Source organism: Pollicipes pollicipes, unplaced genomic scaffold, assembly GCF_011947565.3.
Source record: "Pollicipes pollicipes isolate AB1234 unplaced genomic scaffold, Ppol_2.1 Scaffold_6052;HRSCAF=7182_pilon_pilon_pilon, whole genome shotgun sequence".
Lineage (NCBI taxonomy): Eukaryota > Metazoa > Arthropoda > Thecostraca > Pollicipedomorpha > Pollicipedidae > Pollicipes > Pollicipes pollicipes.
Window position 1 is genome coordinate 26,935,281 of NW_023596805.1, and position 24,687 is coordinate 26,959,967.

Consider the following 24,687-nt stretch of genomic DNA (forward strand, 5'->3'; position numbering starts at 1 on the left):
GAAAGTCAAGAGCTAACTGAATGCCACTGCTCGTTCAGCCTGCAGTGCTCTGACTAAACAGAACACTAATCTGAACGGTGTTCGCCGCGTTTCTGCTCCTTGCCCTTAACCAGAACACGAGCGATGGAATCGTGGCAGAAATGACAATGGTTCTGCTCATTCACGTACGCGCGTTTGAACTTGAAATGCGCGCCGTGAGTATGGCGCATCTGCGGCGTACGATGCGCGTTCCGGCATGAACTTCACAGTTCGCGCCCTATCCGCACTGTCACGGGGGCACCGAGGGGCCATCAACGCTTCTGCGCATGCGCAATTTTAGCCTCCTCGCTTCATTGCGGACACGCTCATTCTGCAGGCGTTGCGAATTCGTTACGGTCTGGGTGTTAACCGGGCTTAAGTGAAATGGTCATGACAGTCAAGGTCTATGTTTTCAGAACCACCTGATAATTTCGCAAGCGTGCTCGCTCTCATATGGATATCCTGAGCGGCATGGTTCCTAAGCGCGAGGACCGAAATTCAAACCTCGAGGATGACGTCCCGCTTTTGACCGAGTAAACGTGGTCTTAGTTCCCCGTTCCACAAGACTAGATTATCTTCGTCGTCGTGCTGTTACAGTGGTATCAGATCTTGCTCAATCTTCCACCACGGTCTGCGGTGTGACGACGTTAGCGTGTGCATGCATGCGTCGATTAATAGTGAAGAATCCTAATTAACAATTTTCATCGCGACAAAGGAGGTAATCGTAAGCCAAGGCGCCAAAAGTCATGGGCTCATTTTCTACTACTGCATCAGGCAACCTCGTTAACAAAGCATTTGGTTCGATTCGGTAAAGGCTTAACGTTGGCCCTCCAAGGTTTACTCGAAACGGCATCCACACCAAACGTCACGCAGGCTTCTCCGTACACACAACTGATATAATCATACCGAGATTAACTGTGCAAAGTTCGGTTCACTATATTCGCCGCAGGCTCAATCCCAGGTTTGCTGTGCACAGCAGTATTCCCTTTAAAAAAACAACGTATACTTTTTAAATGGATCCGCGCGGTCACGAAATCAATCACTGTGCGCAAAAGCACTAAGTGACGTACTGGACACTGCGTGATCTTCTAGTAAAAAAAGCACTTATGAACCAGGGGCACAGTAGGCATCGGCTAGCAGAGCGGGGGACACTTGGCAGGGTGAGATTCATGGGGCATGGCAGGGTGCACTGAACGCGGCGGCGCTCACTGGGTCCAGCAGTGCACTTGGCAGATAGCCAGTATGTACATGCTCCAAAAAATAAGCTACTGGACGACAGTCTGGGTTCGCTGGATACCTTCCAGCTCAGGGGAACGTTCTACATTTGAAGATCTTGAAGCAAGCATCATATGTGGCAAAATGAGCTCATTTATAACTATTGGTATACTTTTAAAACATAAACGCTGCTCTAAACTATGCTCCTCAGTACGTTATTGTTTAATTGCGCTATCGTACCTTGCTCAACATCGATCGAAGGCCAATTGACGGCCGTTATATCTGGAAACGTGCTCAAAAACGCCAGATATGAGCGACACGACAATCATGCTTTTTCTTGGCCTTGGTCGCCACATGGTCAGTAGAATGACAATATCTGAATGACATTATTGTGGGGTAATGGATACCTAGGTGACCTCAAAATAGTCTACCCGAAATAGTCTGCACTTCTTCGCAGACGTGATGCAAAACAACTGAAAAGGGTTTGGTTGTAAGGACAGGGTTGTGAACGGGACAGAATTATATTCAAGATGGCTATTTCGGTTCAAAGCCCCATACAAATGTGGAACACTCCCTCCAGCTGCGTGCAAATACACTGACCAGGAATTGATACAGACAGCAGGGTTCACTGCACAGAACAAGTCCTACTGGACACAGCACTGGATGCAACAGGTTCTGTTGAAGATCGCACATGTCCCATGCGCCTCATACGTCACCGGATACGCAGTGCGTTCCACCTGCCACGCGGCACACACCCTCGGCACGCGCCGTCGGCTCTGCCGGACCGCTCGCACTAGCTGCGGGCCGACTTTTCGACCGTGCCCTCCCTCCTTCCCCCTGCACTGACGTGTCGCCATTGATCGGGAGCAGCAGGTGCGCCGGCATTAGACGTCTGCACGACACCCGGTCATCAGGTCATGGCTGACACGTCCCTGGGTCAAGGTCGCACGTAGCAGGTCAAGGTGATACTCGATAGGTCAAGGTCGCACACCGTGGGTCAAGGCCACGCGCATTGGGGTTAAGTCATGTGCCGTGGTTCGAAGTCATAATCGGTGGGGCAAGACTGCACGCGGTGGGTCAAGGTCAGGTGCTGTTGGTCAAGCCCATTTGCGGGGGTCAAGTCGGCATACGGTGGGTTAAACGGATGAAAACGGTGAAGTCACGGTTATTGACGTTTGATCACACGCACTTTGAACCTGCCATCGCGTACATCCCCAACTTGCATTGGCAAGGCGAGAACTCGGAGGGGAATTCAATGCTCCCGGGTATCACACGAGGGTGCACTGTAGACAAGAACTTACGCCATCTTTATGTGTGCAGAAGGGAAGCTGATGCGGTCTACGACTGACAAAAATTATTACACCTATTCTGAACACCCATGCCAGGGTTTCTTACGTAATACCGAATCACGCCAGAAAACCTATCAGTGTGTGTATACGTCCAGTGCCTGTCTAAACACTGTGTTCAGCATACTTGTTCATTGACCATGGCGAACTAACTGCATAGCAGGATCATGGATCCACATTGATTTTTTGCGTACATGATATCCGTAAAGGGAACTTCTTTACAACGGACGTTCCTGTGTACTATATGCGCAGGCGAATTCAATAACATGGGACATGATGTTTTCTCATGTTCTATAGAACAATAAAACAACAATACACTGTGAGTCATCACTTCTAGTTATGCAGCCTCAACGATTCCAACGTGACAATCTGCTGTCCGTATCTCTCAGGTGATTTTTGATTGCATTGCCGGCAGACGCCACTGAATAGGTAGGATACACCTATGCGCCCCGGGTAGTCACTCACACTGCGTGCGATTAACACGCGCTCGGGTGGGGGTCAATTTAACCCGCAAAGGTTTTCTGGAATGGTTTCCGAACGGCGCGGCGTAGCCACGCCAAATTTTACCTAGCTGTAGACGATTGAATGCCAGATTGTCTGGCATCAAAATTTTGATGTACCGTGCAAGGTTGCTGACCTACGGCATGTCAAAGTCAGACCACTGGTTCAGCGAAGTCAGCTGCTAAGAATCCATTCAACCTGATGCAACAAAGGAGTGTTAGACGAAGCCATACATCTCTGGGATACTTTCTTAGGCAGCACAATGGCTGAATGAATGAATTCCACTGACAAAGTGTCAGGTATTAAGGTCAGACCACGGTCAAAACCAGCCTGTATTATTACTCTAGGGCTTGCTGTATATTCTGGTGCTCGTTTCGAATTTATTGGTGACACAAGCCACATTATACATCTTTCATGGATTTCTCAGAGTTCAAAATAGCTCACTGGCCTAAATGACACAGGCAATCTCTTTGTTTCTAGGAATATGCTGCCTAGTGTAATCTTTGTCGCTTGTTCAAATGCAAAACTAAAGACAGTCTTTCATAATGTTGGTCCCAATGACCTTCGAAAGTTAAAACAAGGTCACTGATCTTAAATGAGCATATGACCTTTTGCTTTAGAGCAGGTATTTAGGTGCTGGGGCACTTTGAAACCAACCTGGAGTTTAACCTTGTTTAACCTTTTTTGACCCGAAATTCATGACCAATGAGCCTTAAACTTTGAACGCAGTGAATTCATGTACAGGCCAACACGCCCTATGACTTCGGTGTCTCCAGCTCTGTTAGTTTCTGAGATCGCATGGTGGAGTCAAATTGACCCCCACCCGCGCGAAGAGTATCCAACCGGCCACCCGGGAGAGTATTGATCTATGAGCCACGTGCGGTGTGATTGTACGGTGGAGGCTTGGACTGTCGTTTCCGGTGCCTGGAAGGAATTCTGTTTTCTCGTCAGACTGCAAAACCATCGAAATAGATCAACAGTGGCCTGCTGTGTATCGCGTTAAAGTCATCTGCTTCATGACTGGCATGCTTTGGAGCTGACTAGGCTAGTGGTACTCACTGGCCAATCCAACATTAAGATATTTCTGCCAATCAGACTAAGCCGCGGCCGATTGCTGTCGATGAGGATGTCGATGTCGATGTCGATGTCGTCGATTAGCGGCAGCCTGCTTCCAAATGTTCGGCAGAAATGGCGTGCATTACTTTGAACGTGATAAACAAGTCAGTCACGTTTTGATGGGATATACAAATTATAACGGATAAACGTGAGTGCGTGAGTGTAACGGATAAACGTGAGCGTTTCATCTTTGCGCTCATTTCAAAATCATACTCTAATGAAACCTAAGGATCAGTTACGTCTTGCAATAGTTCTGGGAAGTGCCACTGCTGCACAATTCAGACATGATGCGGATATCAATTTCAATAATTTTTTAGCCCAAATTACGCTGTCAACGATCTGTAACAACACTACGCTTCTTTCCTGCAGTAGCGACCGCCGTCATGACAGTCGCCGTGGCACCTTTGCCGTTGCGAATAAAAGAACGTTTGTGATTGACCCAGCAGGCGGCAAGGACCTGTTACCGAGAAGCTCATTGGTCAAAGTTTGCACCAGTGTCTTATTGTGGACCATGCGATACTCCCGTTCCCAAAGCCATAATGCGCCTTGAAAAGAGGCATTGTACACGAAAACACCGTGGGAGAAAATCAAGGGGATAGTATAACGTTTCGTTGAATTCGTGGGACAACAGGCTCATGCTTGCTAATTGTTTTTGTGTAAACAGAGCGTTTCTAGCTTTCCTAGCATTTATTACGCAAACATTTTGGCAAATTTCCATGTACGGACCCAGGATTTCGTCGGGGGGGGGGGGGGAGGGAGGGGCGCGCAACACTGTGGGGACTGCTAGAGTTTAGGCCCCTCCAAGAAAACATACTCACAGGCCCGTTAAAAGCGTGAAGAGCCTTTTGGGCGAAAGGGAATAATTTGTGGGGTGTCCTGATCGATCAAAAGTGCCCAGGCATGCTAACAGATAGCGTCCCAACAGCAGCATAGCGCCCTACGAGAAAATGCAAAGAGGTCAGGAACAGCGCGGAAGGCTCCTCAGCGATCGGATTGACCCGGCAGGTGGGCATATAAGGCCTCGGCAACAGCGAAACGCCTCTGAATAGCGTAATGAGCCTCAAAATGCCCCCCACTCACCACCTCTCAATCAGCGAAAAATTACCTTTGTCTGCTAGATGGCTGTTCACTTTCGCTTGCGACTGTTTTTCATTGTCTGGAGGCTCAAATATGTCCAATTTTGTTGTATTTTATATAAGAAAACTGCGTCCATTCGACCGGTCATGGACCCTTTCGGAGCCTATGGGTCCCATCAGGGTACAAGGGGCATGCATCCATGCGCCCCTCTGGATCCGCCGCCGCTGGTATACTCCCCTTAACGAATAAGTCACTTGAATTAGACATCAGCTGTTACGTGGACTTGTGAGCCCTCGCTTTACGAATGGGGCCAGTCAGGAACAGCTGGTCGCGCCTGCTTGCCAGCCGGTCAGGGACAGTCTGTTGCCCCTGCGTGCCGGTCGGTCGGGGACGGTCTCTCGTCTCTGCTTGCCAGCCGGTCAGGGACGGTCCGTCGTCCTTGCGTGCCGGTCGGTTAGGGACGGTGTGTTGTCCCGGCGTGCCGATCGGTCAGGGACGGTCCCTCGTCCCTGCGTGCCGGCCGGTCGGAGACGGCCCGTCGTCCCTGCTTGCCGGCCGGTCAGGGACATTCCGCCGCCCCTGCGTGCCGGCCGATCAGGGACGGCCCGTCGTCCCTGCATGACGGTCGGCCAGGAACAGGCTGTTGTCCCTGTATAGGTTCAAAGGTTTAGGGACAGTCTGTCGTCGCTGGGCACCGGCTGATCAGGGACAGTCCGTCACACCTGCTGGCCGGCCGGCCAGGAGAAGTTCGTCGCCCCTGCTTGCCGGCCGGTCAGGGACAGTCCGTTGTCCCTGCGTGCCGGTCCGTCCGCGACAGTTTGTCGTCCCTGCGTGCCGGTCGGTCAGGGCCGGTCCGTTGTCAGTACGCACCAGCCGTCAGGATGCACCGTTGCTTCCACGTGCCGACGTCAGCACATTCCGCCTGTCAGGCCCGTGGAGGTGACGGGCGGCTCACAGCCCATGTTCCGCTCCAATAGGCGGGAGAAACACGACACGACACGCACCCAGCCTTATCCTTGTTTGCAACGAGACTACGATTGAGATTCTGAAAGGCAGCTCTTAACCTCACCAAGCGCAGAACAACGGAGACACTTCTATGTATAATATAACTCGCTTAGGCTTGCACTACCGCGACGCCAGTGCCTAGATTAGTGGCTATCACAGCAGGGCTGGCTGATAGGACTTTGGCAGCTTACTTCCCACACGGACCACGTCAAATACAGCGCTCCGCAGAAACGTTGTAGCGTAAAGAGACGATGACCATGAAAGCAAAGGCTACTTATTCCATGAAACATGAAAAGATGACATAACTTGATGCGTAGATGAATTGTTGGCAGCCTATCCCTTTGCGCCGTATTGGTATATCTATGCAACAGGCACATGTCTGGTTGGTGACTGGTGCGTCTGTGTTAACCTGGTTCCCTTCCGGGGTCTGGGAGATCACCGAGTGCGGCTGACCTGACAGGCAGTGGGAAGCCGCCGGTCACGGCCCATGAATCCGCGTCCGCGCGTGATGGATGACGGAGCAGGACCACGGACCGTGACGTCACAGCACGACTGTAGAGACCAACACAGAAATATGTGACGTCACCGAACGACGGGAGAGGACCGTTGAGCAGACTGTGACGGTACATCGCTCCCGGAAAACATAACGGAGGATGCTGTGATGTCTGCATATCTAGATGGCCCCCACAGCGGATGAGGACGTCACATCGCAACCCATCGTGAGACATGTGAAGTCTCAGGTATGACAGATATGTCAAAATACGTCATGAAAGGTCAAACAAAGTTCGATTATCAATGACTAATTGACTATTATTATTTACTTTAATGAATTATTTAAATTTGATTTAATAAACTATTCATTAATTTACTGGCAATTTGTCAATCGCTTGGGATGGCCTTCGACGGCATCCTCTGTAGCATTTTTGTTCTTAAATCGCGCTGTACTATACTAACCTGTGTGAAGTCTTACTGCATCAATAATTCCTGTAATCTTCACCTTGAATGTCATCCTGGACGCGGCCAGGGAACACGCAAAGACCTACATAACCACAGCTCTCTTTTGAGATTCCAATAACAGAGTTGCAAGATGATTAACCACATTAGAAGGTTAAACTATTTTTTGACCCTGGCCTTACGTAGACGAGCCCGACGAGACCTAACTGCCCACCGTTTCTCTGCGGGCGAGGCTGCCTTTCCGCGAACACCCACAGCCAGCAGACTCCAAACAGAACGGCAGCGGCCCCGACAAACCAAAGCTAAAGGCTACTGACTGAGATCTCTTGGGTTTGGCTTATATCTAATGTAACAACACTCACTTCTGCCATCACCAGGCCGGACTCATTCCCAAGACGACGACATACCGGTAAATCTATGTGGAGGTTTGGTAAAAACGGACAGTCGTGTTTTGCTCACCGTGCTAAAGTTATCCATTACAAGTCCGCCCAGCCATTCCAATAATATATATGTTGGCATCTCGACATCAAACCGAGACGAATGGTTTTTACTAAAGATGAAACCAGAACGCAGCATGTAGGCTTTTGTTGTTCTAACCAGGAATGTCTGTCTGGATCCGCTCCTGGTCGGCAGCACTTATCTCTACATTTTCGGGCGTCACTTTGCATACTTTTTTTGGGTGGCTGACCCCCCAACGCTAACTAGAGCCTGCCCCATAAGGCTCCAATGATCCCCCGCCCCTCAGAGCCTTTGCACAAAGAGAGAATCCTGAGCAAAATGAACACAGAACATTCAACTTATTTATGGGTGTTCTAGACAGCAGGCACCTAAAAACGTCATTATAAGTGTCATGTTGATTAGGTGCCGGATAGTGCCCTGTAGATGTTTAATGTTTTGTCACGCTAATTCTTTCATACGTCAAGCCAGTCTGCAAATGGCAAGATTTGCAGACCGGCTGGACACATGTGATAATAAAATGACAAGATATAGACAAGCTTTTCATACAGCAGCACCTGGATTAGGATAAACAAATAGTTGATTGCAATATGTATCAGCTTTAAAAAACAGGGTTGTCCAAACAAAAGCTAGCGTATGTTTTCCTCAACAGGGGCAAGTTAATTTATCGCAAGGTGATGGCTTTTGTGTTTTTGCGGCACGATCAGTGATGGCGGTAGTCATCAGTGATTCCTTATCAATATTTGCTAAGAGGGCCTTTTCTGTGAGCTATATCCAATTCTAAGCCTTTCACAAAAAGGCAGCTCACATCAACTTCATATGAGAAGTAATTCCTCCACAGGCAAAAATTTTGAAGGTGCAAAATATTTTGAGACGGTTCTTGAATTTGAACATCAAGGACACGAATTCAAGTTGACGAAATCCTGTGAAAAATCTGGTTTTGGGGGTAGGTCAGTGCAATATTTTGGCTGAGCCACCACTTCAACCGTTTTTAAAAAGTGACATCTCTGCCCGTATCATTGGAACCTTCTCCCAATCATGACTGGAGCCCTTTTCAGCTGTAATAGAAGCGGGCTTCTTACACCAATAGCTTTTTCTTGCCCCAAGAGGAGCTTCTGCCTTTTTAGTTACTACATCATGACCATGCCTGTCATGACGAGGACCTCAGTCATCCAAAATATGTGTTTTATAAGCGCAGACGCTCTCTTCTCGGCTTTGACGGGGCCTCCGGTCGTCTATCGATTCAACATCACAGAAGTCCCTTACGTTGTTGGGGCACCCCTCGTTCATGACGATTTTTCCCATGAAAATAGATGAGATTACTGTATGCAGCGACTCGCTACATTCCAAACTTACCACGTGACCAAACCGATTCTGCGCTTAGCGGCGCTTCTTCTCGATCACAACAGATTCCTGCAGTGGTATCCAGCCATCGACCATTTACGATCCTGTTATGATCAGGACCAGCTTTCAGCCAGAGTCGGGTCCTCGTGCAGCACGACCGCTTCCGCCCATGACCGTAGCTAGAGTCTCCTCTCGATTACCGCACCATGTTCTCGGTCATAACCCGGCCTCCCGAGCGCACCATGGCTTCTGTGGCCACGTGTGCTACACCCATCACGACTGCGAGGAGCTCCTAAAAATTCGAGACCCGCGCGAAGGTCTGTCCAACCTCCCTGTCGCTTGAGCGCCGGGTGAGCATGCGTGCACCCTGCCCATCCGGTGACGCGGCCTCTAACATACGGGGCTTCTCGCCGACCTTTTTACGCTACAGCACGTACGTTGCGAAATCGGCGGGGTTCGAACCTGCGACGTCGGGGATGTTGAATCCACAAATGCTTGCGAGGACGAAGGGCGAAGTTGGCATATGATCCAAATACAATTTCAGTTCGATATTCGTGTTCGTTGTTAATACGTCTTGAAACGTTGAATTCATAAATACCGACGAGGGCGAAGAGTAAAATCATCATGTGATCAAAATAGTTTCATTGAAATGTTTGTGTTCGCTGTTAAAACGTTTTGAATCAATCCTGCATGATGCCGCTTATAGATCGCACCAGCTATTACCAAGTCAGTATCTCTATACCAGCTCGTCACACACCACAATTCCAGCATGCAAAAAAGCTCAGAAACGCAGTGCAGCAGGCACTCCTGCTGCAGAGGCCCAGCACAGTCACAGACGCAGACCATGGAGACCACTGCGCTGGATGGCGCACGCGACGTCACGAGGTCTAACGCGCACCGTTACGCTTTTGTAGCCGATTAATCCTATCCACGGAGCCCGCAGGACACCTCCACACGCTCACCCATCGCAGCGGCATTCCTGCTGCGAGCAGACGGCAGGCGCGCGGAGGTCACGGATCGCGACCTTTGCGCCGGCGAGCGTGACAACGCTCGTGGCGCCTCCGTTCAGGAGATGCCCGCTAACGCCGGCGGTAACGGTGCGAGCGTGAGTGGCGCCTCCGGCCGAGTTCGTGCGTTTTTCGGCTCGATTTGTCAGAGCGTGCAGCACCGTGGCCGGGGACGGTGCTTCTGGCTGGGCTTCGGAGGCTGTGTCCAGGAGCGGCTCTGGGCAGTCGCTGGTCCCGACCGCTGTAGGCAGTGCCTCCTGCTGAGCTCGAGCATCGACGCAAGACTCGTGGCGCATGTGCGATGTGATTGATTTTGAAGACGCTTAATCTCGGCAACGGCTGGTGAGTTTGAAGGAGCTGTCAGTTTGTTTCTCTCGGCAGTTAAGCAGACAAACCTCTTCAAATCCCGGCTGGCCATTACTGGGCCTTCATCAAGCGCAATCATTTAGTCGTCCAGTTTGGAAGCAGTGAAGCCTGCCAACTGCAGTTGGGAATCCATGACAAGAAGATGAACAGCTATCGGACGATGAGTCGACGATTCGATACATTTACCGTGTTGTTTTTGGTCTGCACGGTGCTGGCAGGATCGCTGACGCGGGCGTCACTAGCAGCGGACAATGGGCTGCTTTCAGCTGCAAACGGAGTTATCGATACAATCGGTACTATGAAAAACTGGGAAGATGAAGATTACGGCCCTTTTATCATAGATGAAGCAAACCAAATCGAACAGCCGATTCCCGCGGTTTACTCTGTCACCGGTGCACAACCATCCAGCACGACCTCTGAAAGTATTTTATCCCACGCCCAGATTTCAGTGATACCCTACTGGGGCTGGATGACCCTCTGGAAGTTTCTGAGCTTCTGGAATGCTGCAAAACACTTACGGGCCTCTTCAAATGCAGCAGGAGCCTCACCAGCGACAACAAGCAACATCTCAACGCCGATAAAACCGGGAATACACTACACACTTGACAGCAGTACAGCCAGTGACGCCCCGGCAGCCTCACAGCAGGGCTTGGCTGTCCACCTCCGTGACCCTGTGACCTCCACACCTCGTGGCATCCTGACCCTCGGGGCTGGTCACTCGCCGGCTCCCACGGCTACCCCTCAGGCCATCGTTCCCCCAACGATCCCACACCCCATCCCAGCCCCACCCAATGTTCGTTCCGTAGGCGCGAGCCGATCTCAGCCGAACTCCCCCCTGGACGGGGCCTCTACCCTCTCGCTGTCCGTCCCCGGTCGCTCGCGATCCCGCCGCTCCCCGGCCGGCTTGCTCGACCTCATGCCTGCCGCCTCCGGTGGCGGCTACGGTGGCGGTGGCTACGGAGGCGGCGGCTATGGAGGCGGCGGCTATGGAGGCGGCGGCGGCTACGGACACTCCGGCGGCTACGGCTCCAGCTGCGACTGTACTGGGTACGATCTGATCGGGCTTCTTGCCGGTGGCGCCGCCCTAGCGGCGGTCGCTGTGTTTCTGGTTACACAGCTGGCCGGCGGCGGCGGTGGCCGCCGCTCGCTAATGGGAGGCTGGGCGGACGGTTTGCTGCCAGAAGGCGTGGCTCAGCTGCTGCCCAAGCCCACAGACATGTTCGCTGTGAAGGCTGTCAGCAGAACGTGTGAAGTCATCAGCGAGCTGGAGCAGCGCCAGCTCAGCAACCCGACCAGTCGGTCAGGGGGTGAGTAGTCAGCAAAACCTAGAAGGAAGACTGTTGTGCTCTGGCTTAACATCCAGCTGAGGTTGGAATAAAAACTTGGCTTTGCGTACTGTTTCGCACTATCATGGGCCCTGAAAAGGAAATAACTCACAGGAAAAGTATGCTTAAGGTTTGCTGACATGCGAGCATATCATATGTCATATGTATATAGCTATCGTAAAATGAAGTATTCCATAGGTTTGCATAATGAAGCTCAGCCACGGCTTAAAATAATGATTCTGCGTCTGATAAGCTCGGTAAGGTCGTCACACCTCTTGCAGACGAATACCGGTCATCGCTCTTACACCCTTCCCGCCATCTTGCTGCGCCAATTAGGTAACCGTACTGTCATTGTTTCAGGATACGGCAGCAGCACTTGCGAGTGTTTTCCCGGGATTGCCGGGGCTCTGGCTGGGTTCGCTGCCCTTGGTGCGCTTGTGGCGTTCGCCCTGGCCCAAGCCATAGCCGCCGCCGCCGGTGGTGGCCGGTCGCTGAGCTCGTCACTGGCCTCAGGTCAGGTCATGGGTGTGCCGCCCCGCTAGCTAGGTCACTGGGTTATTACTTGATTATTACTATCACTATCACTATCTGTTTATTATTACTATCACTAGGTTATCACTTGAGGTGTTCCTTGCAGGTTATTACTTGCATGTCTCGTGGGCAGCTATGTCACGGTAAGTCAATAGCCACATATGCCATCCACATATGTGCCACATATGTGTGTAAGGCCTGTGGATGCTATATGTGGCATCCACAGGCCACCACAATGAAATACTGGACGATTGAAGCCTCAGGGTGGGTCGGCATGTGATTCAAATATTACCTGTCTGCTGTGCATCGAGACTGTTTGTGCATAAGGGAGTAAAGTCCACTTTAATACTCACTCCTTGTGCTCAATACACATAATACTACATCGTTTTGACATAGGCAATTGCTGAAGTTATAAATTGCAGGTGAAGAATTTACTTCAGTACGCACAAGAACACTTACTAGACTGTTTTTATAACCGCATTCTCGGCTATCTTTATATGTTGATGAAATTATACCTTCTTCACACGCGGCTACCGTGAGTATCTCTGTCTTCTCTTCCTTCATAAATGGCGTGCAATGCTAGCGCGAGCTTCCTACTTATTTAGGAGACCTCCAGCCTCCCCCGGAAGTGCCGAGAGGAAAGTGGGTCAACTCGGGGAGAAACTCATTCCCGCATAGTCTGAGGGTGGTTTGAAACATTTTTCATCCTGCTCCTCCCTTACGTTTTGGACGCGTACAGCGAGCTCATGCAACGAGGGAAGTTACCACCAACCTCATAATCAGAAGCCGAAAATTGTGCATGGCATCAAGGGCATATTTGTGATAAAAAGGCAAGCTAGGACAGAAGTGCATTGTCAAAGCACATGCAGTGACTGTAGTGTAGGAAGTGTAGACATGCAGTGCAGGAAGAGGCGAGACATTTTAAGTGGCTCTGTGCATTGAAGCCGGCCATTATGCTTCTAACTAGGGTGAGATGGGCCATCCATGCTCGGTTGACTCGGGGGATATTTCACCACTGACTGACTACACACATATCACTAATATCAATGAACTTATCACAACTCGTTGATAATCAACCAGTAGACTATCCGTATATGTGACTATGAATGGTTCCAGTATTCACCATGCCACGCGATTCAAAACGTCAGAAAAATTTCCGTAGGAAGTGTTTTGTGGCCAACTAAGCGATAAATCTTTAGTTGATTTCTGTGTTTTTCTTTTTGCAATTGGAGCTGAAAGACCTTCTCGTAACAAAAGGTATTGTGTCACTGTCGAGACCCATGCCTCTCTATGGCCATGTAGTTCTGACCCGGCACACGAGACCCACGTCTGTCTGTGACGGTGCTGTGCTGACCCTGCAGACGAGACCCACGCCTCTCTGTGACGGTGCTGTGCTGATCCCCGCAGACAAGACCCACGTCTCTCTGTGACGGTGTTGTGCTAACCCCACAGACAAGACCCACGCCTCTCTGTGACGGTGCTGTGCTGACCCCTGCAGACAAGACCCACGCCTCTCTGTGACGGTGCCGTGCTGACTCCGCAGACGAGTTCCGGTCCAGCGGTCTTGGACTGGCGGGCGCCATGTTCGCTCTGCTTGTCTCGGACGACGCCAGCTGTCTGCCTCATCAGCTGTGTCAGCTGAACTCGCGGGCGCAGACAGCCGGCTATCCCTTCAGCTACATGGTCCGCGTGGCGAGGTAATCCTGACACAACTGCGGCTACCCTTTCAGAAACATGGTCCGCGGGGCGAGGTAATCCCAACACAACTGCGGCTACCCCTTCAGCAACATGGTCCGCGGGGCGAGGTAATCCCAACACAACTGCGGCTACCCCTTCAGAAACATGGTCCGCGTGGCGAGGTAATCCTGACACAACTGCGGCTACCCCTTCAGAAACATGGTCCGCGGGGCGAGGTAATCCCTACACAACTGCGACTATCCCTTCAGTAACATGGTCCGCGTGCGAGGTAATCCCTACACAACTGCGGCTATCCCTTCAGCAACATGGTCCGCGGGCAAGGTAATTTTAACACGTCTGCGGCTATCCCTTCAGCTACGTGTCTGTGTTGCGAGGTAATCCAAACACAACGCCGGCTACCCCTTCAGCTACATGGTCCGCGGGGCGAGGTAATTTTAACACAACGCTGGCTATCCCCTCAGCTACACGGTCCGTGTGGCGAGGCAATCCCAACACAGCGGCGGCTATCCCTTCAATCTCCAGCATGGTGCAGGTCAAAAGGTAATCACGCAGCAGCTATAGACGTGCCTTAATCTGCGTGATGCGCGTGGCGAGGAAGTCCCTTTAAGAGACGAAGACTTCGTTCCAAATCCCTTCAGGTGTCATCTGCATAGTGCGACTTTCGAAGCAATCCTGCGGAAACAGTGGTCACCTCTTAAAAGGAACGGCCAAGGGAAATATTACTTGAGTTATATTTGTAAGAAATACGGCCTACACTCCTGATTCATACGCATCCCTCTCCGCAAGTACTTGTCCTTTCATCTTGCAATATATCTCGCACTTTGGCTGGCGTATGAGATCCCAAAACGGCAACTTCGGCTACGACCTTTGAACGCATGCTGCCCCAACCTTGGCCATAGCTCCCATAGGTCTCATGCCGCCCACAAGTTTCATCTCACCAAGTCGAGCAGGAAATGCTTTTTCCAAAGAAAAGCTTTTCGGCCCCAACAAACCCGGGTTAACCGAAATCTTGCCAATTTTGGCTTTGTTCTGATCCGCAGTCATATGGTCTGAAACACTGTCCTTGCTGAAAATACTACTCCCACCAAACTGCCGATGTAAATATAGCGTCGTTCAAATTAGCCCAGCGCAGAAAGCATACTCCTTGCTAAATGCAGTATGCCCATTGAATTAAGACAGCATGCCACAGCTTAACCACTGAATCACCAGAGCATGCCTCAGCTCGACCACTGCATCACGAGATCATGCCATAGTTCAACCACTGAATGAGGAGGGCATACCGCAGCTCATTGTATATTTCAAGGGAGTACTTCGACGTCCTACAAGACAATTTTTTCTATTAGAAGGGCTGTAAAGCACAGCCGTAGAGCAAAGCGATATGGGATACTTTAGTATCATCTTGACCAATTGAAACTTCCGTTTGATCATATCAATTAATGAACAAAACGTCAGCGTACGAAGATGACGGTTTTCAGCAATTTCTTGAGAAAATAAGCAGTTCTTCAAAGACACCGTGCCTTAACCTTTCTGTTTCCGCTGTAAGCGTACAAAATCCATCAAACGCCCAAAGAACAAGTTAGAGTGAATTAGTCTGCTTACCCTGCCCTTTTGGCAATAATTCCAAGCCTCTGCGAATGCCCAAAACCGGATTAAATAAAACATTTTATACCTTTAGGTTTTCAGATCATGTTGTAGATAATTCCGGTAGTCGGTCTTCGTGACAAAAACGTGCATTACCTCGTACCCAAAAGATCTTTTTTGAAAAGCCCGATCACTCCCGTCGTGCTCTGGAAGTAATCTTATGCTGTTAAGCTCCCGCTGTAATGTAATCTTACCACGAAGATAGTTTTCCTGGTGGATGCATGCTCCACATCACGAGATAATGCGAGGCATCGGACATCCCTTCACCGCACACGAGCACACTGCGACGCAATCCCACCACAACGGCCACCCGTGCGGCATTTATGGTACGCGTCGCGTGGCATGACCATGGCAACGAGAAGTCGAAGTAATAAGCGGACTCGAACCAAGAAAACCTCTGCTCCCACGTGACTCCGGGACCTGGAGGTAGTCCACATTGTGTCATTCCTCTGATGCCGTAACACCAGATCCAACAAGCAGCATCCCAGCCTGACTGAGTCGAAAGTTTTCCGCACATGCTGTAAAAAGATCCATAATCAAGATGCAAGTGTCATGCGGCATTTTGGCATGAAAGTGTGAAAGAGCCGCGCACTTACTGGTCATGCGGATGTGACACGCAACAGCGCCGATAATGATATCTACTCCATTGTCAAAATTACTAAATTTGAATCGATCTTCATCGTTCGTGGCTGATGCGTAAGGAGCCATGCGGTGTTTAGCTCATAACGCTTATGCTTCATGCTTGAAAGTTGCAGCGGCCGCCACATCCGACGGCGCTTTGCATGCGGAGGTATTATGAACTGAGAAGGACTGACTCCTGCATTTTTTTCCCGCAGTTTACCGCTGTCCTGGGCACTCATGAAGACCACCGGGCACCCCATGTCAGGCCTGTGCGATGGCGTGACGTCATCATCAGCTGACGACGGCTCCTGTGACGTCAGCTTCCCGCGCTGCGCGTCTTAGCTGGGCGGTTTACCGGCAGTAGGTGAATCTGACCAGAGAAATGTTGGTTTTAGAGACGCCACTTTCTGGAGGCGAGTGAGTTATTTAAATGAGAGTTGGTGCTGTGTTTGCGTAATTTGTGGCAACTCAATGAAGAGAATAAGGGGGAAAATGTATGCGATACCTATCTGACTGTGAATAAGCATGGTGGCATTATGTTCTAATGGCATTGCTTGGGAGTAGTCCAATGGATGAGGACCCGAAATCAATACATAGGCATTATTCTGGTTTTGTGACATGTAGAGGGCAGATGCATGGGGGTCATGCTATGGATGAATAATTCGGGTTGGCGCCAGTTCGTAACGCACCTCGAAAACTGCATTTCTTATAGACAATGTGGGGCGCATCGTATGCACAGTTATGTAATTTCCCCCTAAAATATACAGATCACCAAATGACCAAGCATAGACTTGTGTTATGCCAACGAACACGTGATTATATCATAAGCTTCGCTTGGAAATCAACTGTTGGGTGGAACGACCTCTGACCTCCGCCTATCCATGCCCACCGATTGACGCGTTTGAACACTGAACTGAGCGAACGGACAATTATTTCGACACTACTGAACCCGCGGCAACAGGCACGGCAGGAGGCAAGCCAGACCAGCACATGCATACCGAACGCTAGTTTTGGTACACACTGGAGTTTCTCTGACAGGTAACTATTTCCAACGCGACACGGGCGTCGGCACATCAGAAGGGGATGTGTTGTCTCCAATCAGTCGCTAAGTGTGCTCCAGTATAGGTGGCGCGCGACTCTCAAGGCCTGGGGCGCCACCTCGCTGGCAAACACGCATTACGAACTACCCGGCCGTACGACGGGAGCGAAGCCTGGCAAGTGGATTTGATCATGTTGGCCGCGGCTCAAGACCCAGCGGACAGCGGATGCCTCTGAAGACCCAGTCCAGGCTCAGCGGGCGGCGGGTGCCTCTGAAGACCCAGTCCAGGCTCAGCGGGCGGCGGGTGCCTCTGAAGACCCAGTCCAGGCCCAGTGGGCGGCGGGTGCCTCTGAAGACCCAGTCCAGGCCCAGCGGACAGCGGGTGCCTCTGAAGACCCAGTCCAGGCCCAGCGGGCGGCGGGTGCCTCTGAAGACCCAGTCCAGGCCCAGCGGGCAGCGGGCGCCTCTGAAGACCCAGTCCAGGCCCAGCGGACAGCGGGTGCCTCAGAAGACCCTGTCCAGGCCCAGCGGGCAGCGGGTGCCTCTGAAGACCCAGTCCAGGCTCAGCGGGAGGCGGGTGCCTCTGATGACCCAGTCCAGGCCCAGCGGACAGCGGGTGCCTCTGAAGACCCAGTCCAGGCCCAGCGGACAGCGGGTGCCTCTGAAGATCCAGTTGGCTGAATACCGCCATGAAAATATCTCTACTTACCACTACATGCTAGTTCCCTTTGTAACAAATGGCGGGATACTAGTCTGACCCCACAACAGTTCACGGCCACTGCGTTACGACAGCCACAGGGCAGTTGGCGTCCAAAGTGTAACGGCAGTCACAGGGCAATTCACGGCCACGGTGTAACGACGGTCACAGGGCAGTTGGCGGCCAAGGTGTAACGACAGCCACGGGGCAATTCACGGCCACGGTGTAACGACGGCCACAGGGCAGTTGGCGGCCAAGGTGTAACGGCAGTCACAGGGCAATTCACGGCCACGGTGTAACGACGGTCACAGAGCAGTTGGCGGCCAAGGTGCAACGACAGCCACGGGGCAATTCACGGCCATGGTGTAACGACGGTCACAGGGCAGTTGGCGGCCAAGGTGCAACGACAGCCACGGGGCAATTCACGGCCACGGTGTAACGACGGTCACAGGGCAGTTGGCGGCCAAGGTGCAACGACAGCCACGGGGCAATTCACGGCCACGGTGTAACGACGGCCACAGGGCAGTTGGCGGCCAAGGTGTAACGACAGCCACGGGGCAATTCACGGCCACGGTGTAACGACAGTCACAGGGCAGTTGGCGGCCAAGGTGTAACGACAGTCACAGGGCGGTTGGCGGCCACGGTGTAACGACAGTCACAGGGCAGACCACACATCACATCGCCAGGAACGGTTACAGTTCACAGCCACGGTGCAAGGACAGCCACATAGAAGACCATACATCATGTTGCCAGGAACGGTTACGGTTCACAGCTACGGTGCAACGACAGCCACAGGGCAGACCGCACATCATAACGCCAGAAACGGATGCAAGCGGGGATATCACGCTACAATCCATCGCTAGGACCCGGGAGGCCCCTCGGACGACCTGGAGGCCTAGCTGGAGCCCCTGAAGCCTCGGGCGGCCGCAAGCTGCAGTTGGAGGCCACGGAGGGCCACAGGAGCCTTGAGGGCCTCTCTGCCGCCAGAGGCCCCGAAACTGAGGTGAGGTCCCGATACTGGGCCTCGCAAGCCGAATAGGTCCAGGACCAGGGCCGTGGAGTGTTAGGGAGACCGCTCCTGAGTCGTTCGGGGCCTCTGAAATGTTTCTGTCGCTGAGACTTCCGTCAGCCATGCTGCCTCGGCACTAGGCAGGGAACCCCGACACTGAACAGGGGCTCCGTGCCGGCTAGAGTTTACATCAACCGAAAAGGGGAACAGCCGTGGCCCTCGTAATTAGTCAAATAAGCTCCTTATACGTCACTAGGGGACTCATGACGCAATGATAGGTCTCCTGTCGTCCAGGGGTCCAGCATGGGGCAAGACCTGTACCCGTTTGGAAAATTGAGCCATTTGAAAACGTTTTCCCTTGAAAAATTTGTACCCCGCTTAAAAAGTTGCGTAAATAGATGATTGGCCCCCGGTAGCCCCGCTGGCAGTTATAACCCCTCGTAAATGTATTGGTCTACCTCTGCCAGCCCCCAGCCCGCAACCAAATCAGCCGCCAGCTCACGTTCAGATCCGATCAGCGCCCAGCTCACGTCTAGGTTAGAGCACGCGTCTAGGTCACGTCTGGGTTAGAGCGTCCAGCTCATGTCCAGATGAGATCAGCTGCCAGATCATGTCCAGGTCAGAACAGCTGCCAGCTCACGTCCAGAGCAGATCAGCTACCAGCTCACGTCCAGGTCAGATCAGCTGCCAGCCCACGCCGAGATAAAAACAGCCGCCAGCTCACGCCCAGGTCAGATCAGCTGCCAGTGCTACTACAGATCACATCAAATGCCAGCTGACACTTAAGTAAATTCAGCTGCCAGTTCGCGCCTAGATCAGATTAGCTGCCAGCTCAGGTTCAGATCAGACCAGCTGGCAGCTCAGTTTCAGATCAGACTTGTTGCCAGCTCACTCTCAGATCGAAACAGCAACCGGCCCAGCGCAACTTAGTTATGGGGGTTTTGCAGTGCTGGCTGGTGTGTTACGCTTGCGTGTTTTGCGGCAATCGTTGCGTCGCATAGTGATTGTTTGCACACAGAAAATGAAAACCACACAGTCGATCTCTTCAAGTCTTCATAAACACATATAACACCTCAGATTTTGTCAGTCACCTTTACAAATTGGTGGCATCGGATCATCCCCATCACGTCCAAAAAGTGCATAAGTCACTTCTCAGCCTCGTACCGGATTATCTTTGGATCGGAGCATACGTAGTAGCGAGCTCAAACCCGAAAGCCTCAAAATCGTTCTCTCGAAACCATACCACGTATGGATAAGGCACGTACAATTTCATCAGCCGGGCTGATATCGGTAACAGCGGTCACCATATGATTTTCAAAACCTGAGAACCATTTCGAGGCATTCCTGCGAAGTCTAAATGCCGAAACTGCTGCATCAATCTCAGCAAAACAGGAAATTAATCGTGTGCGGTTTCATCAGCTGTTCTGAAGCAAATGACCTTGGGTCACTATCTTCAATGTCGCTGTCTTTTGGCTCTTTCCCTTTGGTGTATTCACCCCATGACAAAAGTCGGGAAATGGTAACCCAAGAGCACCACTTTCAGAGAGACTGATGAAAGCGTGCACAGCTGTTCCTATTTTGGTAAATGTTTCGAGGAAATCCGTGATGCCGTGTCCAAATTCTGAGTTTGGACTTGGCTGTAATCCCCTGAAGTGGCTTGTGCGATTTTTAACGTGGACATAGTGGTCGGTGGTCGCCAAATTCAAAACTCACAATGAAATCACATCTGGTCTGTCTTGCTCTTGAAGGATTCGAGAGGTGGTTTGCAGTTTCCAAAGTTTGACATGCCTGCAGTCCTCTGGATTAGTGGCTAGGTGGCTTATGCGAGTTTTTAAGCTGAAGAAAACGACCTGAGATGACTAGATTCAGACCCAGCCAAAATTATATATTTCCTTTCGCTTGATGATACCTTGGAGAAAATCGGTAGCGTGGTTCCTAGCGTTAGATATTAGTGGCATAAGACGCGGCAAAGTAGTGCCGGCCTGTTCAGTAAAGTAAGCGTGGGCAGCTCTGCCGCATATGTGGCAAAATTGGCATTGTTGGTGCAGTACTTGTGCAGTACCCGCCGAGCTTTCATGGAAGGTCGAAATCGTGTGGTCGCGTTGGGCCTCTCACTTATTCCGGCCTTGCGCGTGCGGGTCTTTATTTGCTATGTATGGCATGGCGCGTGACTGTTGATGTTATGCTAAAATTTTGAGGAGATTTGTGAGATTGTTGCTCTAGACCGCTGAGTTTGTGACAAGAACCAAGATGAGCTTTGCTGTCGTTACCAAGCTCCCTAAGGTCAGACAACTGCTTATGCAATTTTAGATACATTGGTGCCTTTGGGTGATTCTTAAGCTAAGATAAACATGCCATCATAAAGTCATTTTTGCGATGATCTGACTATTTCACAAAAGCTCTGGATATACATCTATCATTATTGGTTAATTGGTTACTTGTATTACTTTCATACTCAGATTGAGGCTCACCTCTATGAAGTCTGTGTTGTATTAAACCACATTCAGTTATCATGCCTCTTGTGGAAAGGCGATTTGGATATCCAGGCTACTTTGAGTCCCACCAATTTCTAGATTTAACTCAATGTTCCAAACATTTGCATTTTTCAGACAGTCATAGCCACTGGGTTTGAGCTTGTATGCAATATATATATATATATATATATATATATATATATATAATATATATATATAGATAGTCATATTAAGGAATGTGCTATGCTGTTAGATCATAGGTTCAAGAATGGGGCACAGTGGATATCATGAAACTCATGTTCCAAGAATGCTGAACTTTGACATTGTTGTCATATGCAGATCAAATGAAGTTCAAAATGTGTTTTTATTATCCTTCTCTCTTAAGTGCCTCATCTGTATAATTTTAAAAAAATGTTGATAGACTGAATTACAATTTGTGTTGCTTCATGTCCTGTGTATGCTCTGTCAGTTGATAAAATCTTGAACACTTGCCATATATCAAATCACTTCGACCTTTTTCACAGTGTTTCCAGTTTGTGGCACCTAGCTTGCAGAGGTCAATCCAGACTTCAGCAGCATGCTGCAAAGTCAGCTCAGGCCGATATAAAGTTACAAGAAATCGTGACAAACCACTCACCTACGAGCAAGCCAATCCACCACACTTCATCTTTGTCAGGAAGGGATTCAACTCCTACAATACTTGTAAGTGTTTATAGCAGGAGACAATAATGCATAGCCCATGCAGCTATGTGGTCTCAAATTTGGTTGACAAAACTTGTTTGTGTGGGTAAATTGCTGGCTGCAAACAGGCATGAAAGTGGAAGATGCCACTGAAATAACATTTATAGACATGCATTCAACAAAAAAAGAAGAAAAATAGTTAGAGCCATCTACATTATGTAATGTACAATAATATAGGTAAATAATCTGTCACAAGACATATGTAAGAGCTGTGAAATACCTTTGCATGCCTCCTTATACAAAACACAACTGAATAAATAGGCCTACATGAACACACCTCAGTGAGGTCGATTGGTATATTTATGGAAAAATCTTGCCATTTTCACCATGTTACTGGCAACGTGGAGGATGAATCAAGTCATGGGTTCCTAGTCATCCAAGACTCTGATAACTTTGGTTTAGATTTGTATTGTCACCAAACCCAGCTGAAATGGAATGTAATGAAAATAGTCTGTAGTTATGAGTAGTTGTATGTGAAAATCATTTGTCACCAGTCCCTCCATTCTGTGCAAGATTGCCACCCCCTTGTAAAACTTGCAAGGTGCTGATGGCTCATCATCATTGGATCTTTATGATGCACTCGTCTGCTGAGGCAATATGTCTATATGGCCTGCTGATGGCTGCTTAATTTAGGCAAATGTATTTACATGTATGTATACCATTCTCTTTTCTCAGCAAATCTTCTTGATGGTGTGAGGCCATCAGAGACAGCCATGGAAGATGTCTTTATCAGGAAGTTTATGACTGGAACATGGCACAACATGTTCTTATCTGAGGTAAGATGCATTCCCAAAAGGCAGATTGAAATGCCATGAGATGGTGGGCACCTTGAGGTACTAGGCTTCTAGTCCAGCCTTATCTTAGAGGCATTTTGCTCACATTTTTAGTTCTGAATATACAGTGTCATGTCTTGTGCGTGTGTTGAAATTGAATTTAAAAAGGCATCTTAAAACATTGAAAGATGATGCCTGATGTTCTAGACAGTTATGGGTAAAACACATAATAAACTGATCATAGTTTTGATCAGAATATCCATGTAACAAGCAGTACAAGCATGACAGATCATCACTTTGCAGTAACAACTGTGGGCTGTATATCAACTGAAAAAAGAGGGCCAGAGAACGGGATGAGATGCCCAGCATTAAATAACATTCAAGTTTGCTAGTTTATGATAAGCTTAGGAATGGTAATGGTGGTGGTGGTGGGAGCTGTGTGTGCTGTGGTACCCCCAATTTTCCGAGAATACTGGGTTTTAACTCTAGAGTGGCACATGGAAAGGATTAGCACAGAACTAGTTGAGTATCGCCATTTTATGAGACATTCCTTTGCCTACGTAACCCTTAGCTTCATGAAAGTCACGTTTCTGCCTGATCCAGGTCATCATCAAGCGACAGCTGAACATGATCCGAATCAGCGGTATCATTGCACGTAACATGCTCCCGCGCAAGATCTACTTCCTGATTGGCTACACGGAAGAGATGCTGACCAATTGGCTGCAATGCCCGGTGAAACTGGAGCTGCAGACAACGGAAGATCGAAAGGATGTCATATTCAAGTACATCTGAGCTGCAAGCGTGTTGTATGTGTGCTGATTGCGTCCATCCCTGCCAGGTGCCGGTCGGACTAGTTGTGTTTTGAATCGCCTGTCGCGGCGTTCGTGCTGACTGCCTCCGACGGTTTGTAGTGGATGGTGTGCTGGGCATCGTAAGCCGAGCATATGCCTTTCGATGCGCTTTTGAGTTTGGACCATCGATGAGTCTTGCTTTGAAGTGGTTCGACGTGCTTCGATGTAATGACGATGGGAGCTCGTAAATACACTTAACGTGGTGTTGAACATCTCTGAATTGCTCTCTGCTTCGCTTCTCACGACAGCTTTAAGGCCATGCATGATGTTCTCGCGGTGGCATGGAACCCTGTCGCATAGCACTGGTACCAGGACAGGCGTACATCTCTGAATTGTTCTCTGCTTCGCTTCTCACGACAGCTTTAAGGCCATACATGACATTCTCGCGGTGGCATGGAACCCTGTCGCATAGCACTGGTGCCAGGACAGGCGTGCCCAAATATGAAGCCATTGGCTTGGATTAGCTGGATGTGCCAACGGGGGATCATCCAAAGAGGCGCGGCGGGGTAACCGTGCTCGTTATCTGTTCCTTTCCAACGCCGAATATTTCGGGTAAAGGTTTTGTGGAATCTGAGCGAGCACTTGAAAGCCTCTCAAGCTGATCCATGAAAGGAGGAAAGAGCTACTGAAAGGAGGTAAAGGAGATACTCAAACACTTAAAGTTGATGATGCAATTTTCGTCCGTCGGTAGGGCATTACTGCATTAAGCAATGTTTTCCTGGAAAATCCAAAACAAATGCATTTCAGGCGGCTTTTTTAAACAAAAGAAGACACGACTTTGTCATGGTTGCGGGAGATAAAGCTTGACTTGGGACTCAGCCCCCCTCCTTTCCCACCCGAGTTAAACATACCGGAGAAGGCCCTGGACCCTACCCACTACCA

The 24,687-nt window shown here is 50.1% G+C and overlaps 1 protein-coding gene across 1 annotated transcript; it reads left to right on the forward strand.

Annotated features, from left to right (window-relative positions):
- The first annotated feature begins 21,035 nt into the window (after positions 1 to 21,035).
- Positions 21,036 to 24,017, forward strand: mRpS24 (mitochondrial ribosomal protein S24). The gene is made up of 4 exons (XM_037228250.1): positions 21,036 to 21,249; positions 21,965 to 22,142; positions 22,857 to 22,957; positions 23,558 to 24,017. The coding sequence occupies exons 1-4, from the start codon at positions 21,217 to 21,219 to the stop codon at positions 23,744 to 23,746; spliced, it is 501 nt and encodes a 166-aa protein (XP_037084145.1). The 5' UTR covers positions 21,036 to 21,216; the 3' UTR covers positions 23,747 to 24,017.
- The last annotated feature ends 670 nt before the right edge of the window (positions 24,018 to 24,687 follow it).

Excerpts from the sequence above, each read along its gene's own strand:
- mRpS24 (XM_037228250.1), top strand. The coding sequence starts at position 21,217 with ATGAGCTTTGCTGTCGTTACCAAGCTCCCTAAG. Across the intron at positions 22,143-22,856 it reads ATTCAACTCCTACAATACTT|CAAATCTTCTTGATGGTGTG; the intron begins GTAAGTGTTTAT and ends CTCTTTTCTCAG. Across the intron at positions 22,958-23,557 it reads ACAACATGTTCTTATCTGAG|GTCATCATCAAGCGACAGCT; the intron begins GTAAGATGCATT and ends TGCCTGATCCAG.